General features: G+C 45.5%; 3 protein-coding genes across 7 annotated transcripts; 2 read left to right on the forward strand and 1 right to left on the reverse strand.

Moving 5' to 3' along the window:
* Window positions 1-351: 351 nt before the first annotated feature.
* LOC117588777 (dual specificity protein phosphatase 3) lies at window positions 352-21,618 on the forward strand. 5 transcript variants are annotated; one of them, XM_034280267.1, is made up of 7 exons: window positions 352-365; window positions 11,905-12,055; window positions 18,744-18,803; window positions 19,965-20,134; window positions 20,192-20,320; window positions 20,642-20,766; window positions 20,917-21,122. In XM_034280267.1, the coding sequence occupies exons 2-7, from the start codon at window positions 12,038-12,040 to the stop codon at window positions 21,120-21,122; spliced, it is 708 nt and encodes a 235-aa protein (XP_034136158.1). In that variant the 5' UTR covers window positions 352-365; window positions 11,905-12,037. The 5 variants fall into 5 exon arrangements, with proteins under 5 accessions (XP_034136158.1, XP_034136159.1, XP_034136161.1 ...); XM_034280268.1 differs by lacking the exon at window positions 352-365 and adding an exon at window positions 11,312-11,463 and having other exon boundaries at window positions 11,771-12,055; window positions 20,917-21,618; XM_034280269.1 differs by lacking the exon at window positions 352-365 and adding an exon at window positions 11,313-11,463 and having other exon boundaries at window positions 11,771-12,055; window positions 20,669-20,766.
* Window positions 1,359-5,636, reverse strand: LOC117588774 (fl(2)d-associated complex component). The gene is made up of 3 exons (XM_034280263.1): window positions 4,126-5,636; window positions 2,266-4,064; window positions 1,359-2,205 (listed from the first exon to the last, which is right to left on the reverse strand). The coding sequence occupies exons 1-3, from the start codon at window positions 5,430-5,432 to the stop codon at window positions 1,574-1,576; spliced, it is 3,738 nt and encodes a 1,245-aa protein (XP_034136154.1). The 5' UTR covers window positions 5,433-5,636; the 3' UTR covers window positions 1,359-1,573.
* Window positions 8,256-10,017, forward strand: LOC117588776 (succinate dehydrogenase [ubiquinone] iron-sulfur subunit). Its single transcript, XM_034280265.1, has 2 exons — window positions 8,256-8,324; window positions 8,385-10,017. The coding sequence occupies exon 2, from the start codon at window positions 8,385-8,387 to the stop codon at window positions 9,447-9,449; it is 1,065 nt and encodes a 354-aa protein (XP_034136156.1). The 5' UTR covers window positions 8,256-8,324; the 3' UTR covers window positions 9,450-10,017.
* Window positions 21,619-24,169: the final 2,551 nt, after the last annotated feature.

Genomic DNA, 24,169 nt, shown 5'->3' on the forward strand with positions numbered 1-24,169 from the left:
GCAACCACAAAAATTGTGTGGAGTTTAGTAAGATGTTAACACACAGAGAATAGAATGAATGAGACACGAGCCAGAGAGAGAAAGAGAGATAAAGCTCATCGTTTAATTGAGAGTTAGACAAAAGATAACGAAGGAAGAAGTAAGGAGCAAGAGAGAGAGAGAAAGAGTAAGGAGCACATACAGAGCGTAAAAGTGAGAAAAAGAAGCTATGTAGTAGAGTAACAAAAACATATTTGTTCTTTGGCCTTTTAAACAAATTACTTGTAGTGTTAAAAAATTTAATAAAATTAAACAAAAACAACACGCAAAAAAACTACTAACATCAATGCGAAAGGATATGATTGAAGGAGCGAGAGAGAGAGAGCGTACGCGTAAGCGTAATAGCTAGAGAGACGTAAGAGAAAGATCAAAGAACAGAATATTAAAATAAAAATAAAACTAAATAGAAATTAACAATAATAATTCAAATAAAAAATAAAACAAAAAAATCGCACCTCAAATTGTGATTTATTTGTAAAGAAAACAAAACAACAAAAGGGGAGAACAGAAAGGTACTAACCAGAGAAAGATACAAACCAAAAAGCCAAAAAGATAGGATTGTGGGTTCCATTAGGTACATGAATTAAATTATGAAATTGGAATAGACCAATGAGCCCTGAGAGTTCAGATTGATGATTCGATTTGGGCTCTCAACATCAACGAATTGAATTTCCAACCATTGACTGAAATTGGTACTTAAATTTACAATTAATTGTGAACCATTTATGCTTGCCCGTTCTTTCCGTATGGATTTCTTAAAGAAACTTGAAGCATCCTGTTGAGGATAGTAGCAGCCGTCTTACAGCTAACTACATGTGTGTCTCTTTCTTTTTTCGCACACTTTTTACCATGCCATTTCGCTCTTATTCGCGAGGCACAGGGCGGGTTGTGTGAGAACGAGTAAGCGCGAGGAGGAGGGGGTGCCTGACAACTGCAGTTAAATCTTTCGATTCTGACTATAATAATGATTATCCGCTGTGATCCAGATTGGGCTATCGTGGAAATACAAGAGTAAGTGTTCTCTTTGGTTCAGAGTCTGATCGTTTCTTTTCAGTTCTAACTTGTTAAGGTGCTTGACATCACAGCAGTCTAGATACTGGTTGCTGTAGCTCTTATGGTCTTGAGACGAACATGCTGATGTATGATGCTGCTTAATGTTGCTCTTCGGTATACAAAATAGTAGAGGATCGTCCTTAGGGGTTCATATACTCAAATGTACTTGGGAAAATTACAGCCAAAAACCTAACAAAATATGTAGAAATAGGCATGCATCAAGAGTAAATTTTTATTAACAACTAAGAAAGAATAATATAAGGGGGTTCGGTTTGGTTCCTTTCATTTCATTTCGTGATTTCGAACAATTTTGTATTGTAATTCAAGTTCATTCTTCGTTCTGCCTTGTCCACTTCCACTTGCGTTTCCGGTGCAGCTGCTGCTGCTGCTCGCGCTGGCCACCAGCATAGATTTTCACATCCAGTTGGTAGGTGGGTGCGGCCTGCGGCCTGGCGCGCTGACACTCCCTGCGCATCGGATCTCATTTGACGTCGAGGCTGCGCTGGAACATCTGCATGGCCAGATGCCGCAGTCCCTCCCCCACCACGGGCATGTTGCGCGGGAATTCGCATTCGCGTGCTGGCAGGCCACACAGCTGCCGTCGCAGGCGAAGATCTTGGCGGGCGCAAAGCGCACGGCTGCCCGGTCCGCAGACATTGCCCATCAGACGCTGACGCTCGGCGGCAAGGCCGCGTAGTCCCTGCTGTACGCAGGCCATGGGCGCCAGTTGATCGGTGGCCAGAATGTCGCGATAGTCGTGCAGCGGTGAGGCACGCTTGAGGGCTGGCTCCTCCTTTTTGTTGGGCAGATCCTCCAGATCTCCGGCCTGCTCCTCCGCCAGCTGCTGCTGCAGCAGGGCCTGCTCCTCGGCCAGTCGCAACTGTTCCTTCTCCTGGATGAGCTGCTGTCGGGCATCTTCCATGACGCGACGTGCATACTGCTCGCCGGCCATGCCAAACGATATGCCCATGTCCAGAATCAAACGATGCGGCTGCCAACGCTGCTTGGCCGACGTGCCTCTGTCCGCGCCCTGCTGCTGTGCCGATTGCTCCGCCTGCTGCCTGGTCTCCGCTATCAGGCCCTGCCAGTCCACGCCCAAAGCATCACCAATGCCTGAGGAATGCAAATAAATGTAGAGATTTGTGGCAGGAACTAAGGAAATTCTCTTCTCACCTTTGTGGCGTGCATCCTCCTCCAGCTCACCGTCGGATATCTCCTCAAAGTCGAGCACCTCATCGACCTCCTCCACCTTGATATTGCCACCGATTGTACCCCCATTCAGTCCTACTGTTGTCGTCGCAGTTGAAGATGGACTCTCGCTCTTCACCTCCTCCGCTGTGCTGGGAGAGAGTGTGTCCGTGGAGAGCTCCTGTGTGCCGGCCAATGGATCCCCATCCAGCTGCAGCTCGTCCTTGGGCCGCACACCATTAGCGCTCGTCGTTGGCTTGCTGCCCAGAATGATCTCCGTTGTGTTGAGTATGTCATCGTCGCTGTCGCTGATTTCGCTCAGCTCCTCCGCCTCTGGCTCTCGTGCGGGTGGCTGCCGTGGCTCCTGCTTGATGGTGCTGCAGCCCACAAGCTCGTTGTCATTGGCCGAGCCATTGGGCGACTCTGAGTCCTGGGTGCACAGGCTTGGGGTGCTCATCACCGAGTCCTCGGACGCATCCTCCAGCTTGATGTGGGTCGTCGGTTTGCCGCCGCTCACTTGGCCCAGTATGCCCGGATTGGTGGTGGCATTGGCGGCACTCTGGGCAGCCGCCTTGGCCGCTGCCACCGCCGTTGTTGCGGCTGCCACAGCGCTGGCCTGTGCGGCAGCGGCATTGCCGGGCTGCGGCTTGCCACCCGCCGCCGACACCTGACACTGCAGCAGCGGGGCGGGGTGTGTGGGCGACACGAGCGGCACATGGATGTGCTTCTTGAGAAACGACGAAGAACCGGGCGGGGCGCCACGTTCACAGTTGGGTCCACCGCCACCATACGGCATCCGCTTGTGGGGAAATCCCCGAGAGCTGCCACCGCCCCCGCCAGCACCATGATAGCCACCTGGTGGCTGCACAGGCAGCGTCATCAATGGTGGGGGATGTGACCTGTAGCCGGGACCACCACGAGACTCTCCATGATCCCCATGGCCATGGCCGCCGCGTCGGAAGCCTCTTCCAGAGCCGCGTTCGCCACGCGGATGCACATGATGGTGGGGCGACGGGGGATGCGGATGGTTGGGTGGCTGTGGAGCATCATTGGAGGCACCACCACCGCCACTGCCACCTTTACGTCCAAACGGTTCATCGTTGTCGCGCCAATCCCCGCCAGAGTTGGATGGCTGCTGTTGCTGCTGCTGCTGCCAGGCGCGTGGCTTTTCTCGTTGATCGTGCTCCAGCCAGGCGGGTTCGTTCTTGATGATGACCACACCGCCGCCACTGCCACCGCCGCTGCCTGCACCAACGCTGCCATTGTCCGTTCTGTCATCACGGGGATCCCGTTCTCGTTCCCGTTCGCGCTCTCTCTCACGATCTCGTTCCCGCTCATCCGCATCCCAGTCCGGCTCCGAGGCGGAGTGATGCTGCTGGGCCGCCTGCTGTGGGCCAGTGCCTGGATGTGGCAGCGGTTTGCCGCGCTTCGGGCCAGCCCCAAAGCCGCTGGGACGTCCGGGAGTGCCACTGCCGCCGCCTCCACCACCGCCGCCTCCGCCGCCACTGTTGCCATCATCATCCCAGTCGCGCTCCCACTCCGGCCGGTACTCGCCGCGTGGCCCCAGATTGCGCTCTCTGTCGAGATTTCGCTCCCGATCGCGTTCACGCTCACGATCGCGAATCACACGCTCCCGCTCGTCCGGATAGAGGACCTCCTCGGGCTCCACCAGCTCCCGATAGTCGCGTCCCTGCAGCTCACGCTCCCTCAGCTCCCGCGCCTCGAGCCAGGCCTCGCGTTCACGCGACGAGAAACGCGCATCCATGAATGCCCGCTTGTAGGCCCTGCAGATGAAATGAGATTAAAGAATGTTCGGAGGCAGTCCCCCTGTCCGTCGGGCCTTACCTTTCGCGCTCCTCCTCGGAGTAGAGATCGCGTGGATCACGCAGTCGGGGCACATAGTGCTCGGGCAGGGGACTGAGCTCGCGGCGACGATAGCGACGCATCTCATCGATCAGGCCATGGCCATGACCATGCCGCTCCTCCATGTACTCCTGCTCGCGCTCGTACGGATCCAACTCCCGCTTGTCCCGGATGTGGCGACCACCGCCGCGCTCTCGTTCCACAGCATCCAGGGAACGTTCACGACTGGCATAAGGCGGCAGGTCGAGGTCGCGTCCACCGATTCCACCACCACTTCCTCGCTTGCCGTCATCCTCCTCCTGGCGGCGCAGTTTCTCGCGTGCGAGTCGCTCTCGCTCGCGCTGTCGCTCCTGGCAACGGGCCAGGGCCTCGGCGCGCTCCTTGTCGCGTGCCGCCTCTCTCTCCGCTCGCTCGCGCTCCCTGTCCCGATCCCGACGATCCCTTTCGCGCAGCGACAGATCGTGGCGCTCTCTCTCGCGCTCCCGCTCTCTGTCCCGCTCTCGTTCTCGCTCACGCTCCAGGGAGGCAGTGCGTCCGCGGGCACGCGTCTGAATGATGATCTTCTCGCGCGACATCAGCTGGTGGTGCATGCGCGACGAACCGGGTCCAGGATGACCGCCACCGGCACCGGTGCCATTGGGCCCCAGGCCAGGGCTCTTCTGGCGCTTGCTGCCCACCACATCCTGATGAATTCGGATCTTCGTTGTGGTCGTGGTGGATGAACTCGGTGGCGATCGACTGCTGCCCAAGCGATGATGATCCCGCTCCCGATCCCGCTGCACGGCTCGCAGCTTCTCGCGCTCCCGCTGCTCCTTGCTGGCGGCACGCAAACGCTTCCGTTCTGCCAGTTTCTTTAGCTTGGAGCGTGTGGCCGGCGACAGCGAGCGATGGACATGTCCGCTCAGGGCGGCGGCGGCACGCTTCTTGAGTCGCGCCTCCTTCAGCTTTCGCTTGATGTGATTCCGTTTGGCCACCAACTTTTTTTGGACATGATCGCGCTTGTCCCGCTTGCGACGCTGGTGCTGCTCATCGCCCGACGAGCTGGCCGCCCGCCTGCTGCTCTTCTTCTTGCGATGATGACGCTCCGCGGAGCGCGGATGATGGCCATGCGGATGTCCATGGTGGACAGCTCCATGGCTGGCCGCATGACCCGTCTCGCTGTCGGTGCTGCTGAACGAGCTGCTGCCGCTCTCCGATTCGGTGCTGCTGCTCTCGCTGCTCGTGTGCGTGGTATTGTGGCGCGAGGACTTCTTATATCTCCTCAGTGTATCCTTCGTCTTCTTCTCCATATGATCTGGTCCTTAAGCGTGGTTTGGGTTCGAAATGCTAGCCTGGTGCCTTGTGGGGGGACGGCCGCCGCAAACCTGAGTCTGCCACTTATGCTTCGCGGAGTTTTTTTTGAAATCACTTAACGACTTTTCCCGCTCTCAAAATTTTTATTTATTTATGTTATACTACTTTGTTGCCACCATCATTTTTTTCTCACAGTGTGACCGCAGAATTATTGATAGAATATACCGTCAGACCCTCAAAAATATACATGAAAATATATATACCTTCTCATATTACAAATATACCAAAAATACCGTAGTTTTAAATCATATTCCTCGATTTTGATTTTCTTTTCTATATTACTAGCTGGAAAAGACTTTTAACACAGAGACAATAATTTAATCCCATTGAAGTAACAATTTGGCTTATTATAAATACTCCCTTTTATTGGATTGTATACCTTATGACCTAATATTTTACAAATTTGTATTTGAGTTTTTCATGTGATGGTCAGGGAAATTCGCTCCTGTGTCTAAACGGTCGGAGAAATGCTCTCCTCTCAGACGCTCTCCCGTACTCCTGTATTCATCAATAATATCGTTATATTTAAGATCTTTTCTTCCTTCTCCTTATCCTCTAAAACATTACTCTCCGTTATAACCACACTATTTTTTGTCATCACTTGAAAATTCTTTTGGATTTTGGAAAAGGTTCAGGATCACAATGTTTCTAATGTTTCAGAGAGTATTCTCTTACGCGAAACCGTTGGATACGGACAATATTTCGCTCTGGTATGATTCTGGTATGCGAAATCAATAAAAAAGAAACATAAACAACTCATCGATAGTGCCATTAAAAGAGTGAATAGAGAGGCAACAGAGGAGTCAGCAGAGCTACGATTGCATCAAAATGAAATTGATAATCTCACTTGCCGCTTACCCTGTCCCACCCAAACGGAATGACAATTGATTTGTACATCCGCTCGTGGGGAGCTCTGGACTCTCCGGGCTCTGGTTGGAGAGTAGCAATCAGTCGGACAGATACAGAAGATCCCAACATGAAAATTTAAAAGCCATAAATCTTGGCGACTTTATATCGCACTGCTGCACACCCAGATTGCTGGCAATCAAATTAACTACTGGCTGCAAAACAGGAAGGACAGTTGTCGCCCCGCAATGTTGGATCGTTTATCGTCTGGATCATAGACTGCCTCCCTGCCTCTGTCCGCCCATGGCTTGGCATGTCTGCATGGGATCCACATCTAATCCAAGCTAATTCCAGCACGCGTCTATGACGAAATGTTTCGGCATGAAATGCCTGTGCGTGGACCGTTGTCACCTGTTCGGACGTCAGCGGCGGCTTAAGGCAGGCACGGGCTGCTCCACATTGTCAGCCAGCATCGCTGACACCTCGACAATGCGCTGCAGCCCAAACATAATTTGCTGCAACTAGCAGCAACTGTCTGTCTTTGGTTGATGCATTTATTTTTAATAACACTAGACAACAAAGTACTCAAAGAAGTAGGGAATCCATTCTAATGATTTCTATATAATTTCTTAAACATAAATTTAGAATATTCCAAAATTTGTCTTGCCTGAACCATGCCATAAACTGCAGTGCCTCAATCATGTTGTGCAGTGTAAATTATACCCCCCCCCCCCCCCTCTCTCTCTCTCACTCTCCCCTTTGCTCTTTTATTGTTGAAAATGTCGTTTGTCGCCTGTGATATCTGGACGGCAGGTGCAAACAGGCGCATTGCTGGGATTGCCTTTTAATTGTCTCTCCTTGGCTCCTTCTTTGCAGCTATTTTCGTTTGGGATGCTGATGCTCCACGCCAATTGAATGGGGAAAGGAATGGAATCGCTAGGAATGGGCAGCAGCATCTGGCTATAGCTGGAAGTGGCAGCATAATACGAAGCTGCTCGTCGCTATGGCTTTTGGTTAATCTCTTGAAGGCTTGCCGCTTGTGCTTTCATCTGATTTGTGGCTGTCACGTCACGTCCACGTCCACGTCCACAGAAGAGGCATAGTTTAGCCTGATTTGTATTCGTTTTTAAAGAGGAGAGCTCCAAAGTATCTGCGTTTTCGTTGGCAGATTACAAATAAAAGTGCAAAATATGTGCCCACGGCCCATTCCTTGCATTTTCTTACAATTTTCCCCCTTACAGTTTTTGCTTTCCTTGCTGACAAGTTCTCTTTTTGGCTGGGGGTAGACGTTGTTTTTTTATTTTTAAAGAAAACATCCAATACCAATGGCCCGCACTGCTGCTCTTTGGGTTTCCCTTGAAACAGTATTTTGCGTTTGGCATATTTATAGACTTTTTGCCCTTCTGCTGCTGCTGCTGGGGCTGCTACTGGAGACCGTTTTCACAGTTGGTTTCCATTCAGTTTCCCTCACAAACGCAACACCCAACACCCTTCGGCTCCATGCAGTTGATCGCTGATCTCCATGCGCCTTCTCCTCCTCGGGTGAGTGAGTGAGTGAGAGATATGTTGAAGTTTTATTTGTTGTTTTTTGTTGTCTTGGGTCTCTCTGGTGCAGACACGAACATTAACATTGCCCCACTCGCACTCGTACAGCATGTTCCCCACTTAATTGCAACAAGTGCAGAAATAGCAGACAAAGCATTGATTTGCTGTTGATTTCTTTTCTTAACAAGAATTTGCTTGGATGGGGGGGAATAATGCCTGGAATTTGTCTTGCGAATGGGGATTACACACAGTTCAAGTGTGGCAATTGGAACAAGATTCTCCTCTCTGTACAATAAGTATTTGGGGAAGTCAACAAAAAATAAATCAAGTAATCCTTGAATGTCACACATATTTGACCTTATGCCTCAACCCATTTGATATCTCAGTCTAATCCTAAACTTGAAAGTGGAACAAACAAAAACGCACGCACGCGTAGGGTGAGCATTCAATTAAATCCAAATAGTGGCAAAATTGTGCTGGAATTTCGGTATTTTCAGATGTTTATGCTGCTCAGGCAGCTACAGCTGCAGAGCAGTCGGACAGCGTTGAAGTTTATGGGAACCGTCGCTTGCCGTCAGCCATCGATTTGGTTGGCGGATGTGAGAGTACCTGAAGGCCCCATTATGTTGGCAGCAACAGCAGCGGCAGGGGGTGACAACAAGGCACCACCAGCCAAGGGGCCTGCTCCACCGAAGGAGCCACCAAAGGCGCCACCAGCTGCTGCAGAGAAGAAAAAGGATGCCGCACCACCACCACCACCAGCTCCCCCAGCAGCACCACCGCCACAGCCCAAGCCCCTGGAGAAGCGTGTGAAGAACTTTGAGGTCTATCGCTGGCAGCCCGGAGAGCAGCCCCAGATGCAGACCTATCAAATCGATTTGTCGCAATGCGGCGCCATGGTGCTGGACGCTTTGATCAAGATCAAGAACGAGGTCGACCAGACACTGACCTTTCGCCGCTCCTGCCGCGAGGGCATCTGTGGCTCCTGTGCCATGAACATCAATGGCACCAACACCCTCGCCTGTGTCACGCCCATTGACCAGAGCCTGGGGAGTCCGTGCCGCATCTATCCCTTGCCGCATCTGTATGTAGTGCGGGATCTGGTGCCGGATCTGAGCCAGTTCTACGACCAGTACCGCTCCATCCAGCCCTGGCTGCAGCGCAAGAATATACAGAACGAGATGGGCAAGGCGCAGTATCTGCAGTCCCTGGAGGATCGCAACAAGCTGGATGGCCTGTACGAGTGCATTCTGTGTGCCTGCTGTCAGACCTCGTGCCCCTCCTACTGGTGGAACAGTGACAAGTACCTGGGACCGGCCGTGCTCATGCAGGCCTACCGCTGGGTCATCGACTCCCGGGACGAGGCCACCGATCAGCGGCTGTGCTTCCTGCAGGACCCCTGGAAGCTGTATCGCTGCCACACCATCCTAAACTGCACCAATACCTGCCCGAAGAACCTCAATCCGGCCAGGGCCATCATCCAGTTGAAGCAACTGCTGTCGGGCGCCAAAAAGAAAAACAAGCCCGAGCTCCAGACCGATGCCCTGCTCTTGGGCAAGTAAGGGGCGAACACTCTTCCATAAACGCTTTACTTTGCACCTCGTTCCATTACACCTGACACTGTCCCATACTTCTTAATGAACGCAACACTGGTTGAATGTCTGCAACACTAAATACTAACAGTGAACGGAACGGAACAAAGTTAAGAGCTAAATATAAACACAATATACAACACTGGTTAGGGGTTTGTAACACTTAATTGCAGCAATATTCAACGCTGCTTATGAAAGCCATGAGACGTTCGTTATAGCGAACTAGAAACACTCTTAACTGAATCCCCAACAGACTTGTACATGCTTCAGACATGTAATACTCACGATACCACACTCTGGATGACACTCAATATCAAATACTCATTTACTCGGCACTGTTTATGAATGCTAAAACAACAGAAAGTAGAACGTGGGATGTTATGTCGACATTCTTTACTGAAATCAGAGAAGTCTTTCACTTTGTGATATCAAGCACTGCTTATGAATGCCTAAAACACTTAATTGTCACGATATGCAACACTGTTTTTGGCTTACTAAAGCCCTACAGCTATGAATGCAGAAAACACTTCAATCTTAAACTTCAATCATAACGAAATTGTAACATCATAATTAAAGATTATACTAGATATTAGATTAGATACTTATGGATGTGGAATAATTGGTTATAAATGTCCTTTAACTTAGCCCTAATTAAAGATTGCCTTAGTTTGGATGACTCTCATGGATCGTGGGTGGTGCACAATGACAAAATTCAAGATCCATTCGCAAGTGCGAATGAACTTGAACGCGAATCACTTGTGAGCCAAAAGAGATAAGCTCCCTAATCTCCCTGTGTATCTCTCTCTCTCTCTCTGTCTTTGGAGATCTGTCTAGCATTCTATTTTCGCATCTCACAGTCACAAATTGTGTGGGTGAGAGAGCGTATACGTATATAAGTTTGTTTTTTTGCATTGTGAATCGAATTCATGGACAAAGAGAGTCTATGAATCACATGGTGATCAAGGTTCTTGATGGGGTAGGTCTTTTTTTTTAGAGTCAAGTTTCTGGTACATTTAGCAACGATATATTCCCGCCCACTGTTATGTCTCGATCATGGAAAATAACAGGCTGCCCTGCTAGATTTGCTATGGAATTTTGTTAGTCCGTGTATCCTGTGTAGGGAGCGCATAAAATTGTAATTGTTGAGTGTTTACACACTTGTAATGCTCTGTGTCTTTTGAGACTGGTAAATTTGTCTTTAAATTAGTTTTCAAAGACTGATTCTTATACCTATTGTTCGGATTGCATTGCTATATTACCTCTCTTTGTTTTAGTGGAATCGTTTGCTGGGTTCCCTAGAACTTTTGCCTAGAAAAGCTTTAAGCTTTTAGTCGCTCTCTACGTTCCTCTCTCTCTTTCAAAACTGTGTCTCTATTTTGGCTTAAACGATTAAATATGTAAATGAGTGAGTCGCAAATTCAAATGTAAATATACAAATATTTACACATGCGTAAGTGGGTGCCAGTGTGTGTGCGTGTGTGTGTGTGGCAACACCCACATGCCTACCTCCAACACAGAAATCAGCGCTCACCACGTGCGCGCCTCCAATCGAGAGAGGGAATGAGCATCCGATTTGAGTGCCAAAAGGTAAGCCAATTTATTGGGTACTACGTAATTGCGCACCCCTCAGAGCGGATGCTGCAGGCAGACTCTGATAATGCACTCTGCCTTACCTCCATGGGGGAATATACCTTTCCGGCCAAAGTCTGAGCGGGAGTGGGAGCGTGAGCGTGAGCTTTTGTCGCCTACGTCACAGCCAGGCCAAGAGAGCGCTTTCGGGCGCCTACAAAACAACCCCAAAGCGGCATCGCGAATCAGTCGCAAAAAAGTATCCGTCGCCAGAGAACGCCAGCAAACTAATAAAGAATAAAGGCAGAAGTAAAGGCCCGAAAAATCAACAAAAAGTCCGAAATCAAATCGCAATAAATATATTTATAAATAAAATAAATTTACAAACAAAATTCATTTTTGCAACAAACAAAAAGTAAGATTTTGTTGCTGTGGTGGGTCCCTCCATATATAAAGCATATTATTTTTTTGTGTGTGATTGTGAGAGAGTGATGTTGTTGTTGATGTTGTTGTTGGCGACCGAGAAATGTACGAATGCTGAGCCTCTTCTTCTACACCCCCTCTGTCCTGCTCCTCCCCCTTCTCCATCAGCATCTCCACATCCCTTTCGGCGACGTCATTCGACCGTCACTGCTGCTGCTGCTGCTGCTGCTGTTGCTGTTGCTGTTGTTTGTTTGCTCTTTGATCCTATTATTTAAATGAATTAACTTTCCAACCAAAAGGCAACCAGCGCGAGACACCAAATCCCTGCCGCACACACGCGACAGCCGCCAGCCGCCAGCCTGCCCCCTGAAACGAAACGAAGCGAGTGGTAAGGAGAGGAGTGGAGAGCAACGGTGACAGGTACAAGGAACAGGAGAGGCGCAAGGCACAAGGCAAGAGGAGGGCTGGGCGCACACTAGAGGAGCGGTAGCAGGATAGCAGGACACATAAACCAAGCACACGCCCACACACACCCACCCACCCACCCACCCACACACTCAACAAAGATGTCATGGAGATATGCGGTAAGTGGAAAGCGTGGAAAGGGGGAAGCGAAAAGCGGAAAGTGGGGTGTAGCGCATAACGGGATCCCTCCCACACCACGGAGTAACCAAGCAAACAAACAAAAAAACACAGGAGAATGGCAGTGGGTGTGGATGAGAGAGAGAGAGAGAGAGCAATCATAACGGGATCGTGGAATGGGAATGGAAATGGAAACACCAACAATTGAATGGGTTGGGGTGTTTGGACCTAGAAACCCAGAAATCCCAACGCTAGGAGTGCTCCAAGAGGAGTAACAAATCAGTGGGAGAGCGAGCAGGTGCAGCAAACATAACTGTAGGATAGTGGGAGAGCAGGAACACAGGATAGTGGTTGGAGTGGGCACACAGGGACATGGGAGAGCAGGAAGAGTAACCATGGTAGAGTGGGAGTGCTGGAAGAATAACCAAAACTAGAATTCGTAACGGGAAAGAAGCAAGGAAGAGGAGCACATAAGCGATTAAGATCAAAGAAAGCTTGAAATAAGGTGAACCCTTTGGCTAAAATCCAATTGAATAATGTTATCCATCGTATACATTACCACAGAGACAGGCAAATGACGATTCGGAAACATTTATTCATATTAATGCAATGGCTGGGATTTAGGCCTTTGAATGCCAGAAGCAAACAAACAATGAACACAAATCTCACATCGACCTCTCCAAGTTGCTCTCTTCTCTTGAGACCTTTTGTACCACAATCGGATTGTACCGATTGCATGATACCCATCTGCTAACGTCTTGCAATCCAATTTCAACCTACTCAAAATGACCTTCCAAAAGTGTCCCTTAATCAAGGGCAACGCATGGTCATGGAGCCGCACCTTGCATTTATGGCCCTTGTGGAGCAGATGAGAGTCAAAACGAAGGCTGCAATGTCTACAGCGAGTGGGTGTGGTGGAGTTCTCAACAAGGACTACCTTGACTACCTTTGGCTAACTGTCAAAGGATGAGTGAGTGGAGCGAATGAAAGGATGGGCTGAGTTTTCGAGGACTCGGGCTCCATTTTCTGGGCATCTGTCAAAAACAGCTGTTGACAAGGACGATGTTCTTGATGCTTTTGACTATGATGATGGGGGAATGGACCATCCGAATGACCTTGACTTGCCTTCTTCTTTTCCCTCTCTCTCTCACATTGTTTTTGGCTTTGTCTTTGCTTGTGTGTGGTTTGCTCTGCTGACCCAATTTGCTGCCAACCACACACACTTCACCCATAAACCACCGAAATAAAAGCAATGAGGAAAATAGAATCTGTGAGCGAAAGTGAGAAAGAGAGAGAGAGGCCTTGGCATGCCAATGCCCATGCCCCCATGCTCATGCCCCCATACCACACCCCGCCCCAACCCATTGAAGGCCTCCAAATGCAAATGAAAAGTTCGAGTGCCTTTTAAAGGCGTGGCAGGCAGAAGCCCGGCCTCCAAAACCGCCAGCCCATCAACCCACTAGCCCACCAACATGTGGGTCGCTAAATAACTAAATATCTTTGTGTCTTCTGGCATTTATCAGGATGCTATCTTCTTGGCATTAACATTTGCACTTGGGCGGTGGCCCAAATTTCAGGAGGAGCTTATCCAAGGTTCAGGTGGCAAACTGCAGGGCATGGCCTTGAAGGTGTACAACAGCCCCTCTGCGTAGGATAATCGCTGTCAAATAAAAGAGAGTACAAAATTGTACGAAATTAGATACTAAAATAATGAAATTGTGGCTTTAAGGGAGGAAATTGTAGGAAAGAAGGGTTAAATCGGGCCATACAAAAAGCACATAAAGAGCGAGGAATGTCATAAGCATCTAAATACATATGTGTAGATGCTATGTAGATACAACTCATATAGTTTTGCTTAGTTTTGCCCCAAAATCTGAACCTAAATTGATTTTTTCCAACACTTTATGGGTCTCAAGCTCTATCCTTGCACCCCCTCGGCATTCATATAAAATATGTATAGCACGGATGTCAAAGTAAATATTTGAATGGGGCACCAAATGGGGGTGGGCCTAGGTTCCACCCCTAAACGAAACGAATTAGTGACGCTGCACGGTATTCGATTGACCTCAAAGACCGGATCAATGGTAATCGGATTTTGTGGACTGCCGGCCGCTGGCCTCTCACACTGATTACTCATACGCTGCGTGGGCCAATTAACTTAATTATAAAGGGAATATTTCAATGGGTAAACGGGAAGGGAACCCACCTGTTTCCAGGTGGCATCCTCCTATTACAAAAATATCTCAAGGTCAAATGCAAAAATAAATATAATAATAGAGAATTAATTAAATCGCTGGGCACCACCAAACCCTCATTCAGAGTCACTGAAGCGTATTAAGTTGATGTCTCTCCCCTTAAATCACCTCGCCTCAAATTAATTGCTGGTCGAAGAGGGGAGGGAGCTTCCGTGTAATGGCGATTGCAAAGTATATAATATATTTTATGTACATACATACAAAGCTTAGCTAAAATGTCAATGTCATCAACTGCGCTTTATTTTATTTTCTTGTTGTTGCTGCTGCTGCTGCTGCTGCTGTTTCTGTTTTGGCTCAGTGTCAAGCCCATGGAGAGCGCTAATTGAACAATCGATAGAGCATTGTACACTTTTCAGTTTTAGTTTCCTATTTGCAGATGGGCCCACAGATATTGTATCTGTATCCAAAGCTGTGGGCGTGTCGCTGTCGCTGTCGCAGCTGTTGCGCCTGATTGAGCAAAAAAGCGAAAGGCATTGCGCTCTGTGGCTTGAAGCAGCCGATGGCTGGCTGGCGGGCACTTGAAAGCGTTTCCCCATTTGGTGCGAGCGGAAAAACTCGACCCAAAACTGTGTTAACAAAGTGGGCATGTTCTGTTTCAAGGTCAAAGCTAGTAAGATCTTTTCTTAGAGCATTGAAAAGCGTTAAACGATCGGGTAAAAAGTTGCTTTTACGGGAAACTAAGAAGATATAATCAAGAAATAAAAGAAGAGATACAAGTTAATTAAAAATAAACATAAATATGAATGGCACTTACGTGCCACTTGCACTTATGTATGTACATTTTAATGTGTTTAAAACTGCACAACTTTAAAGCATTTCAACATAGTGTGGGAGAGCAGCCACCGCATTAGCTCTACCACAAGTTTGCCCTTTCTGATTGGTGTTTGTTCTTAATGAACCATTTTTAACGAGTATCGCCTCACATTACCAGTTGCGGCAGATACATTACCTTAAAGCATTCATCGTTTCCTTGCCAGTGGTGGTGGGTGTGGATGCGCCCTATTCATAACCTTCAGTCCCATCGCCTGATTTGCATTTCATTTGCATAAATTGTCGTTCGTTCGTTCGTTCGTTCGTTCGATGAGGGTTCTGGTGAGCATTTATCCGAGTACGAAGTAACATTATTCATTGCATTTTGCACACCTTAAAAGGCCAATTAAGAAGCACAGGAATTGCGCATTAATTTGAAAACTTAGTTTTTGCAATTATTTGTTCTCAGTTTCTGTTTCTGTTTCTGTTTTTGCAAAATGCAAAACTTAAATCCGAGGGAATCAGACATTTATTCATTCCTTTTGCCGTTGCCAAAGTTTGTTCTCACATTGGGAAATCACACCAGGAATGTCTCTCGTTCTCTTTCTCTCTCTCTCTTTGTTTAATAAATGTCTCGGAATTGCATTTACTTTTCTTGGAGGTAAAGGGTTGTGTTCGTTGACTGTTTAATCAATAAAAATCTGCAGGTGCCTCTGACTCTGCCACTGACTTGCATGTCAATGCAACTTGAATTTTTCGAGTGCACCCCCCAAAAAAAACAGAATTCTGCATATATCCATATACGTATTTTGCAAAGAGAGAGCTATATATGTACGTGATTCTGTCAGATGTACGCATATAGACATAGATTTATCAATGCCAAAAATGAACTCGTAAATTTGTTAATTTTCATTTGGTTCAAATGTACATTAATTGTTGCTCTAGCTGTTGTCGTTTTTGGTTTGATTTTCCAACACTTGGACGCTGAGAATTTTCACACTTGAGCAATGATTTTTTTGTGTAATCTTTTTTTCGTTTTTCGGTTTTTCTATTTTTCTATTTTTGGTGGAATTTTTGTTGTTTTGGTTCCCCAAGGCCAAAGGCAAGTAAATTGCGATACAATTTTCATAGATGCTCCAATGAATAAATGTACATAAGAATGCATTTAGTAGAAGAGATAAAATGTTAATTCTAATGTGGTTGGAAGTATTTCCAGATATTTTGAAGTCAAAGAGAAAAATTGTACATTAATTTAGAAATTACTGAAAGAATTGTATTAAATGTTTGCAGGAGTAAACAAAAATATTTAGTCGATAATAGAGTAGTGGAAAATATGTTAGGAATTGTAAAATATTCCCCTAAGCGAAAAGACTCTCGACACAAGGGAATCGGAGATGTTTGGGTTTGGTTTCGAAAGAATTAAGTGTTTGAATTCTCTCCATTGGGAGGTAACTCCCCAAACACAGCTCCTAGACAGTAAGTAAACAGCTTCTTGTGTAAGATTCCATGCGAATGATGGTCTGCTTGCATTGATGAACATTTCCCTTAACAGTTTCCCAGAGATGTATCCTTCCACTTGACGCAACTGGTTCACGTTATGGGTAAAGCCACACCAGAGAACCAGTGTAACTAGCAGGAAGCTTGTACACCAGGGAGAATAATGCATAGTGCAGTCATCTTGATGATGTCATAATCTGATTTTGATTATTGCTGGATGTCCTACTGGGCACACACTCACACACAAGCCACTCCAATCAGCCGCTCAATCCACAATCGCATGACCCACATCCTCTCCACATGTTGCAGCACAGGGCAGCGCAGCGGAGGTTACGTGTTGCAGGTTGCACCAACCAGCCATTCGTTCGCTGAGTGTGGCAACAGTTGTGGCTGAGCCCAAAGCTTGACCTCTGGGCTGTGGGCTGACACAGTTGCTTTCGCTTATGCTGCTTCCCGCTGCCAGGAAGTGGCAGAAAGGGCCACGAAAGTTCCACCACAGAGAGGATAGGAGAGAAAACGGAACGGAAGACTAGACCATCGCATTACTGCAAATGTATCAAATAACAACCACATGGAAATCGGTTTAAACTCTTAGGCTTGGATGGGCGCCAAAGACAACTTTTTATAAGTTGATCAAAGCTCATTATGGTATGATGGATTTCATCATAAGTGTCTGCGAGATCTGCATCAGTTCCTTTGTATTATTTCCTATGTTGGACTTAATTTTCTTATGACTTTTTATCAATGGCAGATGGAAAAACTACAGAAATATGACTGCTGCATCTCTCAGAAAAGACTGAGTTCAGTCCTTGAACTTCTGAGATCAACTTTTCACAGTTTAACCTTTTTTTAGGGAGATTTTTGGTCGATTAAATGTTAAATTTGCCAAAAGGGAGTGACGCGCTTAAACGCGCCTCACAACGTTCATTCCTTCAGGCATACCTTTGAGGTGAGAGTCGTCGCAAATGTTTCTTGTTTTTCTATAATAAGAAATACGAAAACAGTTTACATTGGCATTTTTCGCCAACACACGAGTCATTCACTCAGTTGGTCAGTCAGTCACCCAGTCATTCACTCGAGTCACCCATTGGGAATGGTCCCACGAACATCGTTCTATATATTCGGTGTTTATATTATATATACAAATATCTTACACATGCATATGCTGACGTTTACGTTGCTCTCAAATTTTCAATCATGTTTTCTACTTAACTTTATTTAGCCCCCATTTTCTGTCGATTTTTTGTTCTCCCAGATTTGAGCTGTTGGGGATCCAAGTATCTGTCGTGTCCAGCTAATTGTCTTGTCATGCGGGTCATGTGTACCCTTGGGGAGGAGAGTGTTGGGAGGGGGATGAGTCATACAAGAAAAGGAAAAAAAAACAACAAATATTTTGTTTCCAATACATTTTCTTGAATAATTTTCTTGTTTGTGTTTGCGTGTGTGTGTGCTCTTATGTTTTCTGAGTAATTTATTCTATACGGTATTTTTAGCTTCAGAGAAAGACACTGAGAGGAGAGTGATGTGTGTTGTGTGGTGTTTTTTGTTTGCTTTGGGAGAGTAATCTATCTGCCAGGGGTATAAAATCGTACTCGTGTTCTTACTGGTACTGGTACTGGTACTGCTACGATATAGGTATATGTGTATCTGTATGGATATTCGTATAAAAAAAGCAAAGCAAGCGGGACAAGGTCAAGGCATTGTCGCCTAGTAGCCAAGACACAGAGAACTTGGGGGCGATGTCTCACCTGCCAGCCACGACAGCAAAGCTTTTACCATTTCTTCTATCTATTTCCGTTTCTACCTGAATGATTGTCTATAGCTTGGTGGGGATCTATACATAGATCTATATGTCATTTTATAGCAGATATTTTCGATATTGGATTACTTGCGTATAAAGACAATTTCCTTGGTCTTGAAAGTCGTTTATCACTTGATTAATTCAGTATAAAGAATTTGGTTGATACAATTTTGAGCTCAAGCATATATTTACTCATTCTTACCACAACTTAAATCGTGGCAGAAAATTGGTTCACACTCGCTTCAATTTCTTCTTTTTTAGTCGAAAAATAGCTTCTCAAAGTTTTCGTAAATTTATTATCAATTAAACATTTGTTGTTATAAGTTGTTTCTTATTTTTATAATATTTAATATTTGTTTGCGTTTGCATATCGATTTTTGTTTTCAGCTTTCAACGGACAGATACAGCAGCAGTATCGGCGATAGATATAGTCCGCACTATTATCAGGTTTGTTTTCAACACGCACCCAGAACCATAGAGCATGAAGGATCGACATAGGATCGATTTAGAATCTACATATGTTTTGTTGTGGCCTGTGCCGCTTGTTTGCTCCAACAAAAACTAAGCTAAATTGCTAACCAAAGTGCTGTGCTAACTTAATTGTGTTGTCTGTGTGTGCTCCTTGATCAGTGTTGAAACTGAAGGCTAAAAATAATATTCAACGCACGCATTTTGATTTCTTTCAACGGCTGACAACAGATTTAGAATAATTAACACACACACACCTTGCATACCCCATTTAGATCTATTTTGCATACGTACATTGGAGGAGATATATGTTTAGCAAACGAGAGATAGATCCGTCACAATAGATCAAAAGTTTTAGGAAATTTTGCAGACGACAGATGCTTTGAATTCTAATTTGATTTTCGTTTCTTGTTTCTTGTTTCTTGTTTCTCGTTTCGGGAGGTTCTTGTCAGGGTCGCATGCCGGCAGAAAAAGCAAAAGTTTTCACGAAACGTGGGCCCCAAACATGTGAAGTGATTGTTGTATTATGACAACTGCTAGACAGTCGATAGCCGGGAACGACAACAAAATAACAAAGATAGAGAGAGAGCTAGAGCGAGAGCGAGAGCGAGTGAAAATTAAATGAAATCTAAAAATGATTGAAAGCAAAATACTCGTACTCGTATTCGTATTTGAGGGTATTACAATGTGTACAAGTTTTCACTTTCACGGCCTGGATGACCCTGAAAAAATGCCAAACAGCACAGCAAATACTAAAAACCCCTGACCTCTGCTCCCCACCCGTCTGATTTGTCAACACAAAAATTGCGGCCTTCGCCTTTGCCATAAATCTGCTGCCCAAGCATTTTTACTTTAATTTTCGTTTCTTTTCTCTTTTACTCAATTTTTTTTTTGGCAATTGTCACAGGGATTGTGATGTCATGAGCGGGCGGGTATAATTATAGTCCTGCCAAAAGGTTAAAGATTTATAAGGGAATAATGAGGTTAGTTCGCTGCACAAATGTACCCCTAAGCGAAAGGCCATAGCGCCATGCTTCTATTTGTACTAAAAGTGAGACAAACCCTTGTTCAAATCTTGAAGCATGATTAAACGAAATCGTTTCCCGATACACATTCATATTTTGTGGTTTATCTTTGCAGTCGCCCAGCCGCTTGGAGAGCTCCGAACAGACCACAGGACGACAGCTGCAGCGTGTCCTGCACTACTCGATGGCACCCACACGGGCATTGCCCGGCCTGAGGCGGGCCGAATGCGCCATCCATGATGTTGACTGCGACGAGGTATATCCGGGCATCTACATTGGCGATGCGTAAGTGCAATCTTTCTGAGGTTTCACACAATCACTGACGAATTTATGTTATGCTAGTGCGGCGGCCAAGAACAAGACGTATCTGAGAATGATGGGCATCACGCATGTCCTGAATGCCGCCGAGGGCTGTCGCTATGGCCAGGTGGACACCGGACACAGCTACTACCGGGACATGCCCAGCATTAGGTGAGTCGCGAAGCGTCTTCCATCCTTTCAACGAAATGACAACAACATGAACAATGGAACAATTCAGTTTTCCAATTCAAAATTTGTTCATATTTTGTTTTACTTTGAGATCGTTTTTGATTTGAATTTCACTTTCTGCACACATTTCAACATTGATTCTTTTCTTTCTACTCCGCCTCCTCGAATATCAATCCCGTCCGTCCATTCATCCATCTCCATTTGCCATTCATTTTGATTTTGGCCTCATCTGTGTTGTTGCTGTTTTGGCGGTGGGGGTGTGCTGTGTGCTGTGTGTGTGTTGTGTTGTGTTGTGTACCACAGACGGAACCATAAGGACTGTGTTTTTAGGTACATGGGCTTCCCGATGATCGACGCCCCCACGACAGACATCTCGCGGTACTTCTATGTGGCTTCCAAATTCATTGACAGCGCCATCAGCAGCGGCGGTGAGTACAGGCCATCGATATTGGGGAGCGTTTGGGGTAATGTTAATGTACAGCAGTGCACCTCGGTTGGCCTGCAGCGGCTGTGCATTTATTACCCCACTCGCCTTTGGGTATACATTTGAACTAATGTGTTTTTAAATATTTGTATAGGCAAAATCCTGGTACACTGCCTGGTGGGGATGTCCCGTTCGGCCACCTGTGTGCTGGCCTATCTGATGATTTGCCGCAAAATGTCGGCGGTGGATGCGATACGCACGGTGCGTATGCGTCGCGATATTCGGCCCAATGATGGATTCCTGCAGCAATTGGCCGACCTGGACATGGAGCTGAAGCGCAAGAACCTTTATCCCTATTAGGGATGGGGCTACAACAATGCGAGTATTGTGTGTGAGACAAGGAAAAGCAATTGCAACCAAAGAGAACGAACAACAAACTGCTGAATGCTGTACGCTGGAGGGGGGCTGGGGAATAAAGTATTGATAATGAACACGTTGTGGAGCTGGAACTCTTCCAAATCCAGCAAACTAACCAAACAAAAAAAGAAATAAAATAATAACCCTAAAAGAAGAAGCAAAGTAATATTGAAAAATGTTGAAAGAATTGTTGTTATAAACAGAAAACAAATATTATAATGGCCCAAAAAGCAAATGACTTATAAATGATAACTTGGTCTTCTGGATGCATGAGCCCGAAAATATATAAAAGGAAACACCTGTAATCATGGCATATATACACACATACATACATTCATATATATGATATATGGGAAGCAAGTTATCTATTCATTCACAGACAGACACTTAGAGACCTAGATTGTTAGACAGACACGATCGAAAAAGAAAAACATTAACAGCAAAAAAAAAACAATATTCGTAAATTGGCGATAAAATGAATAAAATCGATATACATATACATATATATACACCTCTATATGCGATATATGCATTGAACCTATATATATAATATACCTTTTGCCTATACCCTAGACATACAGATTTATATACATGTATTCCTTACACCCATATACTTATATATTTATATATAAAAATGTATCTCTTTTGTATGGTTCATCTTTGTTAGAGCTTTTATTTGATCCCTCCCCATTGTAACCACAAAGAAAAACCACCCCTCCACCCACAAAAACACCACCCCCTCACATATACCTATAACACATAGATTTACTATGTTTAAGAAGAGCTGAAAAACTATATAGAACAAAAGAACCTATAAAGTGTATAGAATCGAAACCCGATACTGATATATAACTCGTGTAATGGATATACAAACGCATGCGTTATATACACCTATACCAACTACACACACACACACACACACAAACACACAGTATATATACAAAAACTCCAAGTGTGAAACAAAGTAATAAAACCAAAAGGAAACCAAAAACCAAAAATAACTCATATTTTCTAGTACATGTATAACGATGAGCAAAACCAAACGAGAATCAACTAAAAACTAAAACTAATGTCTAAGAAGTGATTAATAATACAACAACAAAAAACATATAAAAAATAAAGAAGAAAAAAACCAAAACATGAGTGATGGAAACTCCATTCTTGGCATCTTTTAAAAATTGTTTCATTACAAACAGGGACTCTAAATATTTAAGTTTATTTGTTAGAGGATACGTGTATGGTTCTTTTCTATTTCTGGATCGTTATTTGAGTAGCGGAATCATAGATTATAAGAGTGACCTCTGAACTCATCTCTTAGCATCATCTGTTTAAATGAGCCGCACAGTTGATACTCAACAAATTTCGAAATTTTCATTGCAATAATATTTCAAGGGGCTCGGATTAAAACTCTTTGGAGGACTTGGAATTCATTTATGATCCTATCAATTTAGAAGAAAAGCATTCCCATATGATACATAATTATGTTTAGGGTCCAAGTGTCAAGTTTTATCGATCAAATCGATTCAAACACCAGAGGCCCTAAAATATAGAGAATGGGGTCTGTAGATATTTGTTTTCTGTACGATTTTCCATAATTTATCATCCCATATTCAACTCTTATGCTATCAAGAGAAACAACATCTCACCGCGTAGCAGTGTGAAGAAAATTGATTTGGTTTTTCCTCCCATTTCCCACCTCTGAAAGCATCGCGTTGAAGATTGTACGTGTACGCGTGTCTGTGTGTGGGGTCTCCGGTGGGGGCCATTAGATCCCTTTTAAACTGTTTGGAAACACCTGCATCAGCATTTAGGGTCTGATATCTAGTGCTCTGCTCGGCTCTGGTCTAATCTGCGCTGCTCCAGAACCACTCCCGGCGTGGTACTTGTAATTAAAACAGATGATAGCCCTGCCTATCATGTTGCTACCTGCAGATGGGAATGGGAATGAGAATGGAAATGGAAATGGGAGTGGGAGTGGGGAGCGCCCTGCTAACCGCATAGTTGACCCTAATTTGGAACTATCAATAGCTGGACAGAGCAGAGAACTCTAAACAGAGCTGAAGAGGAGGCCAAGACAAGCCACCGCAAGATGTTTTAAGCCAGAATAAAGATTCTGATCGTGGCGCAAACAGTCAAAACAATAAAATTAATGTCTCCGCTGTGGGGTTCACGCGCAGGTTTAGCGAGGGATCAGCGGGTGCCACTTAAGTGATCCCGCAATGGAATTCCAAACATAAAACAAAACAAGAAACCCTAAACAGGTAGCCGTTGTTAAAAGTCGTTGAACAACAAAATGGAAACAAGCATCACACGACGACGACGAGTTGATTTTCCAGAGCATAAATACTCTAACCTGCCCATATGAAATATCAGGAGAGTTGTTATACACGGTACACGTGAGACATCAAATGATGATGATAAATGAAGGCTAGTGAAACTTAATACTGGAACTACTTATTGCAAAATGAACAAACAAATAAATAAATAAATAAATATAAATTAAATAATTGTTTAAGCGAATTGAATTAATTCAAAGGTGGAGCCATAATAAGTATGAACACAAATAAAACAAATAAATAAATAATAGCTGAATAGTGTATACGAAATTCGTTAGAAACGGCTCTCACCCTCTCCCTGTGGCTCTTCTATTTCCCATGCTCTCTGGTCAAGCAGTGTCCAGCAGCGTTATAGAGGGGCTGGGGTGTGCTGGTAAATAAGGTTAAACTAGTTCTTGGTGTTCCCAGGCCCATACCATACCCCCACAAGCCACAGACGTAAGCCGCTAAAAATCATTTTTCAAAACAGACCTCCGACCCGACCCGGCCCGACCCGACCCGGGTGGGATCTTCCTTTTGTGACACATGTTCAGGGCGGGGGTTGCTGTGTAAATAGACGTGGACTCTGTGCACATGAAACAATTATTATTATTAATAAGTTAGTTTTACTCCACGTGCTGTGCTACAATATTAAGCATGAAAAATGTTACGAAT

Source organism: Drosophila guanche, unplaced genomic scaffold (assembly GCF_900245975.1).
Source record: "Drosophila guanche unplaced genomic scaffold, DGUA_6, whole genome shotgun sequence".
In the NCBI taxonomy this organism is placed as follows: Eukaryota; Metazoa; Arthropoda; class Insecta; order Diptera; family Drosophilidae; genus Drosophila; species Drosophila guanche.

What these genes read in the sequence shown, in the direction of transcription:
- LOC117588774 (XM_034280263.1), bottom strand. Translation starts at nt 5,432, where the DNA reads ATGGAGAAGAAGACGAAGGATACACTGAGGAGATATAAGAAGTCCTCG. An exon ending in TCCGAGGAGGAGCGCGAAAG is followed by an intron (nt 4,065 to 4,125) that starts GTAAGGCCCGAC and finishes TTTCATCTGCAG; the next exon opens with GGCCTACAAGCGGGCATTCA. An exon ending in GGAGGATGCACGCCACAAAG is followed by an intron (nt 2,206 to 2,265) that starts GTGAGAAGAGAA and finishes TGCATTCCTCAG; the next exon opens with GCATTGGTGATGCTTTGGGC.
- LOC117588777 (XM_034280267.1), top strand. An exon ending in CGGGACATGCCCAGCATTAG is followed by an intron (nt 20,321 to 20,641) that starts GTGAGTCGCGAA and finishes TGTGTACCACAG; the next exon opens with ACGGAACCATAAGGACTGTG. An exon ending in CAGCGCCATCAGCAGCGGCG is followed by an intron (nt 20,767 to 20,916) that starts GTGAGTACAGGC and finishes ATATTTGTATAG; the next exon opens with GCAAAATCCTGGTACACTGC.
- LOC117588776 (XM_034280265.1), top strand. Translation starts at nt 8,385, where the DNA reads ATGTTTATGCTGCTCAGGCAGCTACAGCTGCAGAGCAGTCGGACAGCG.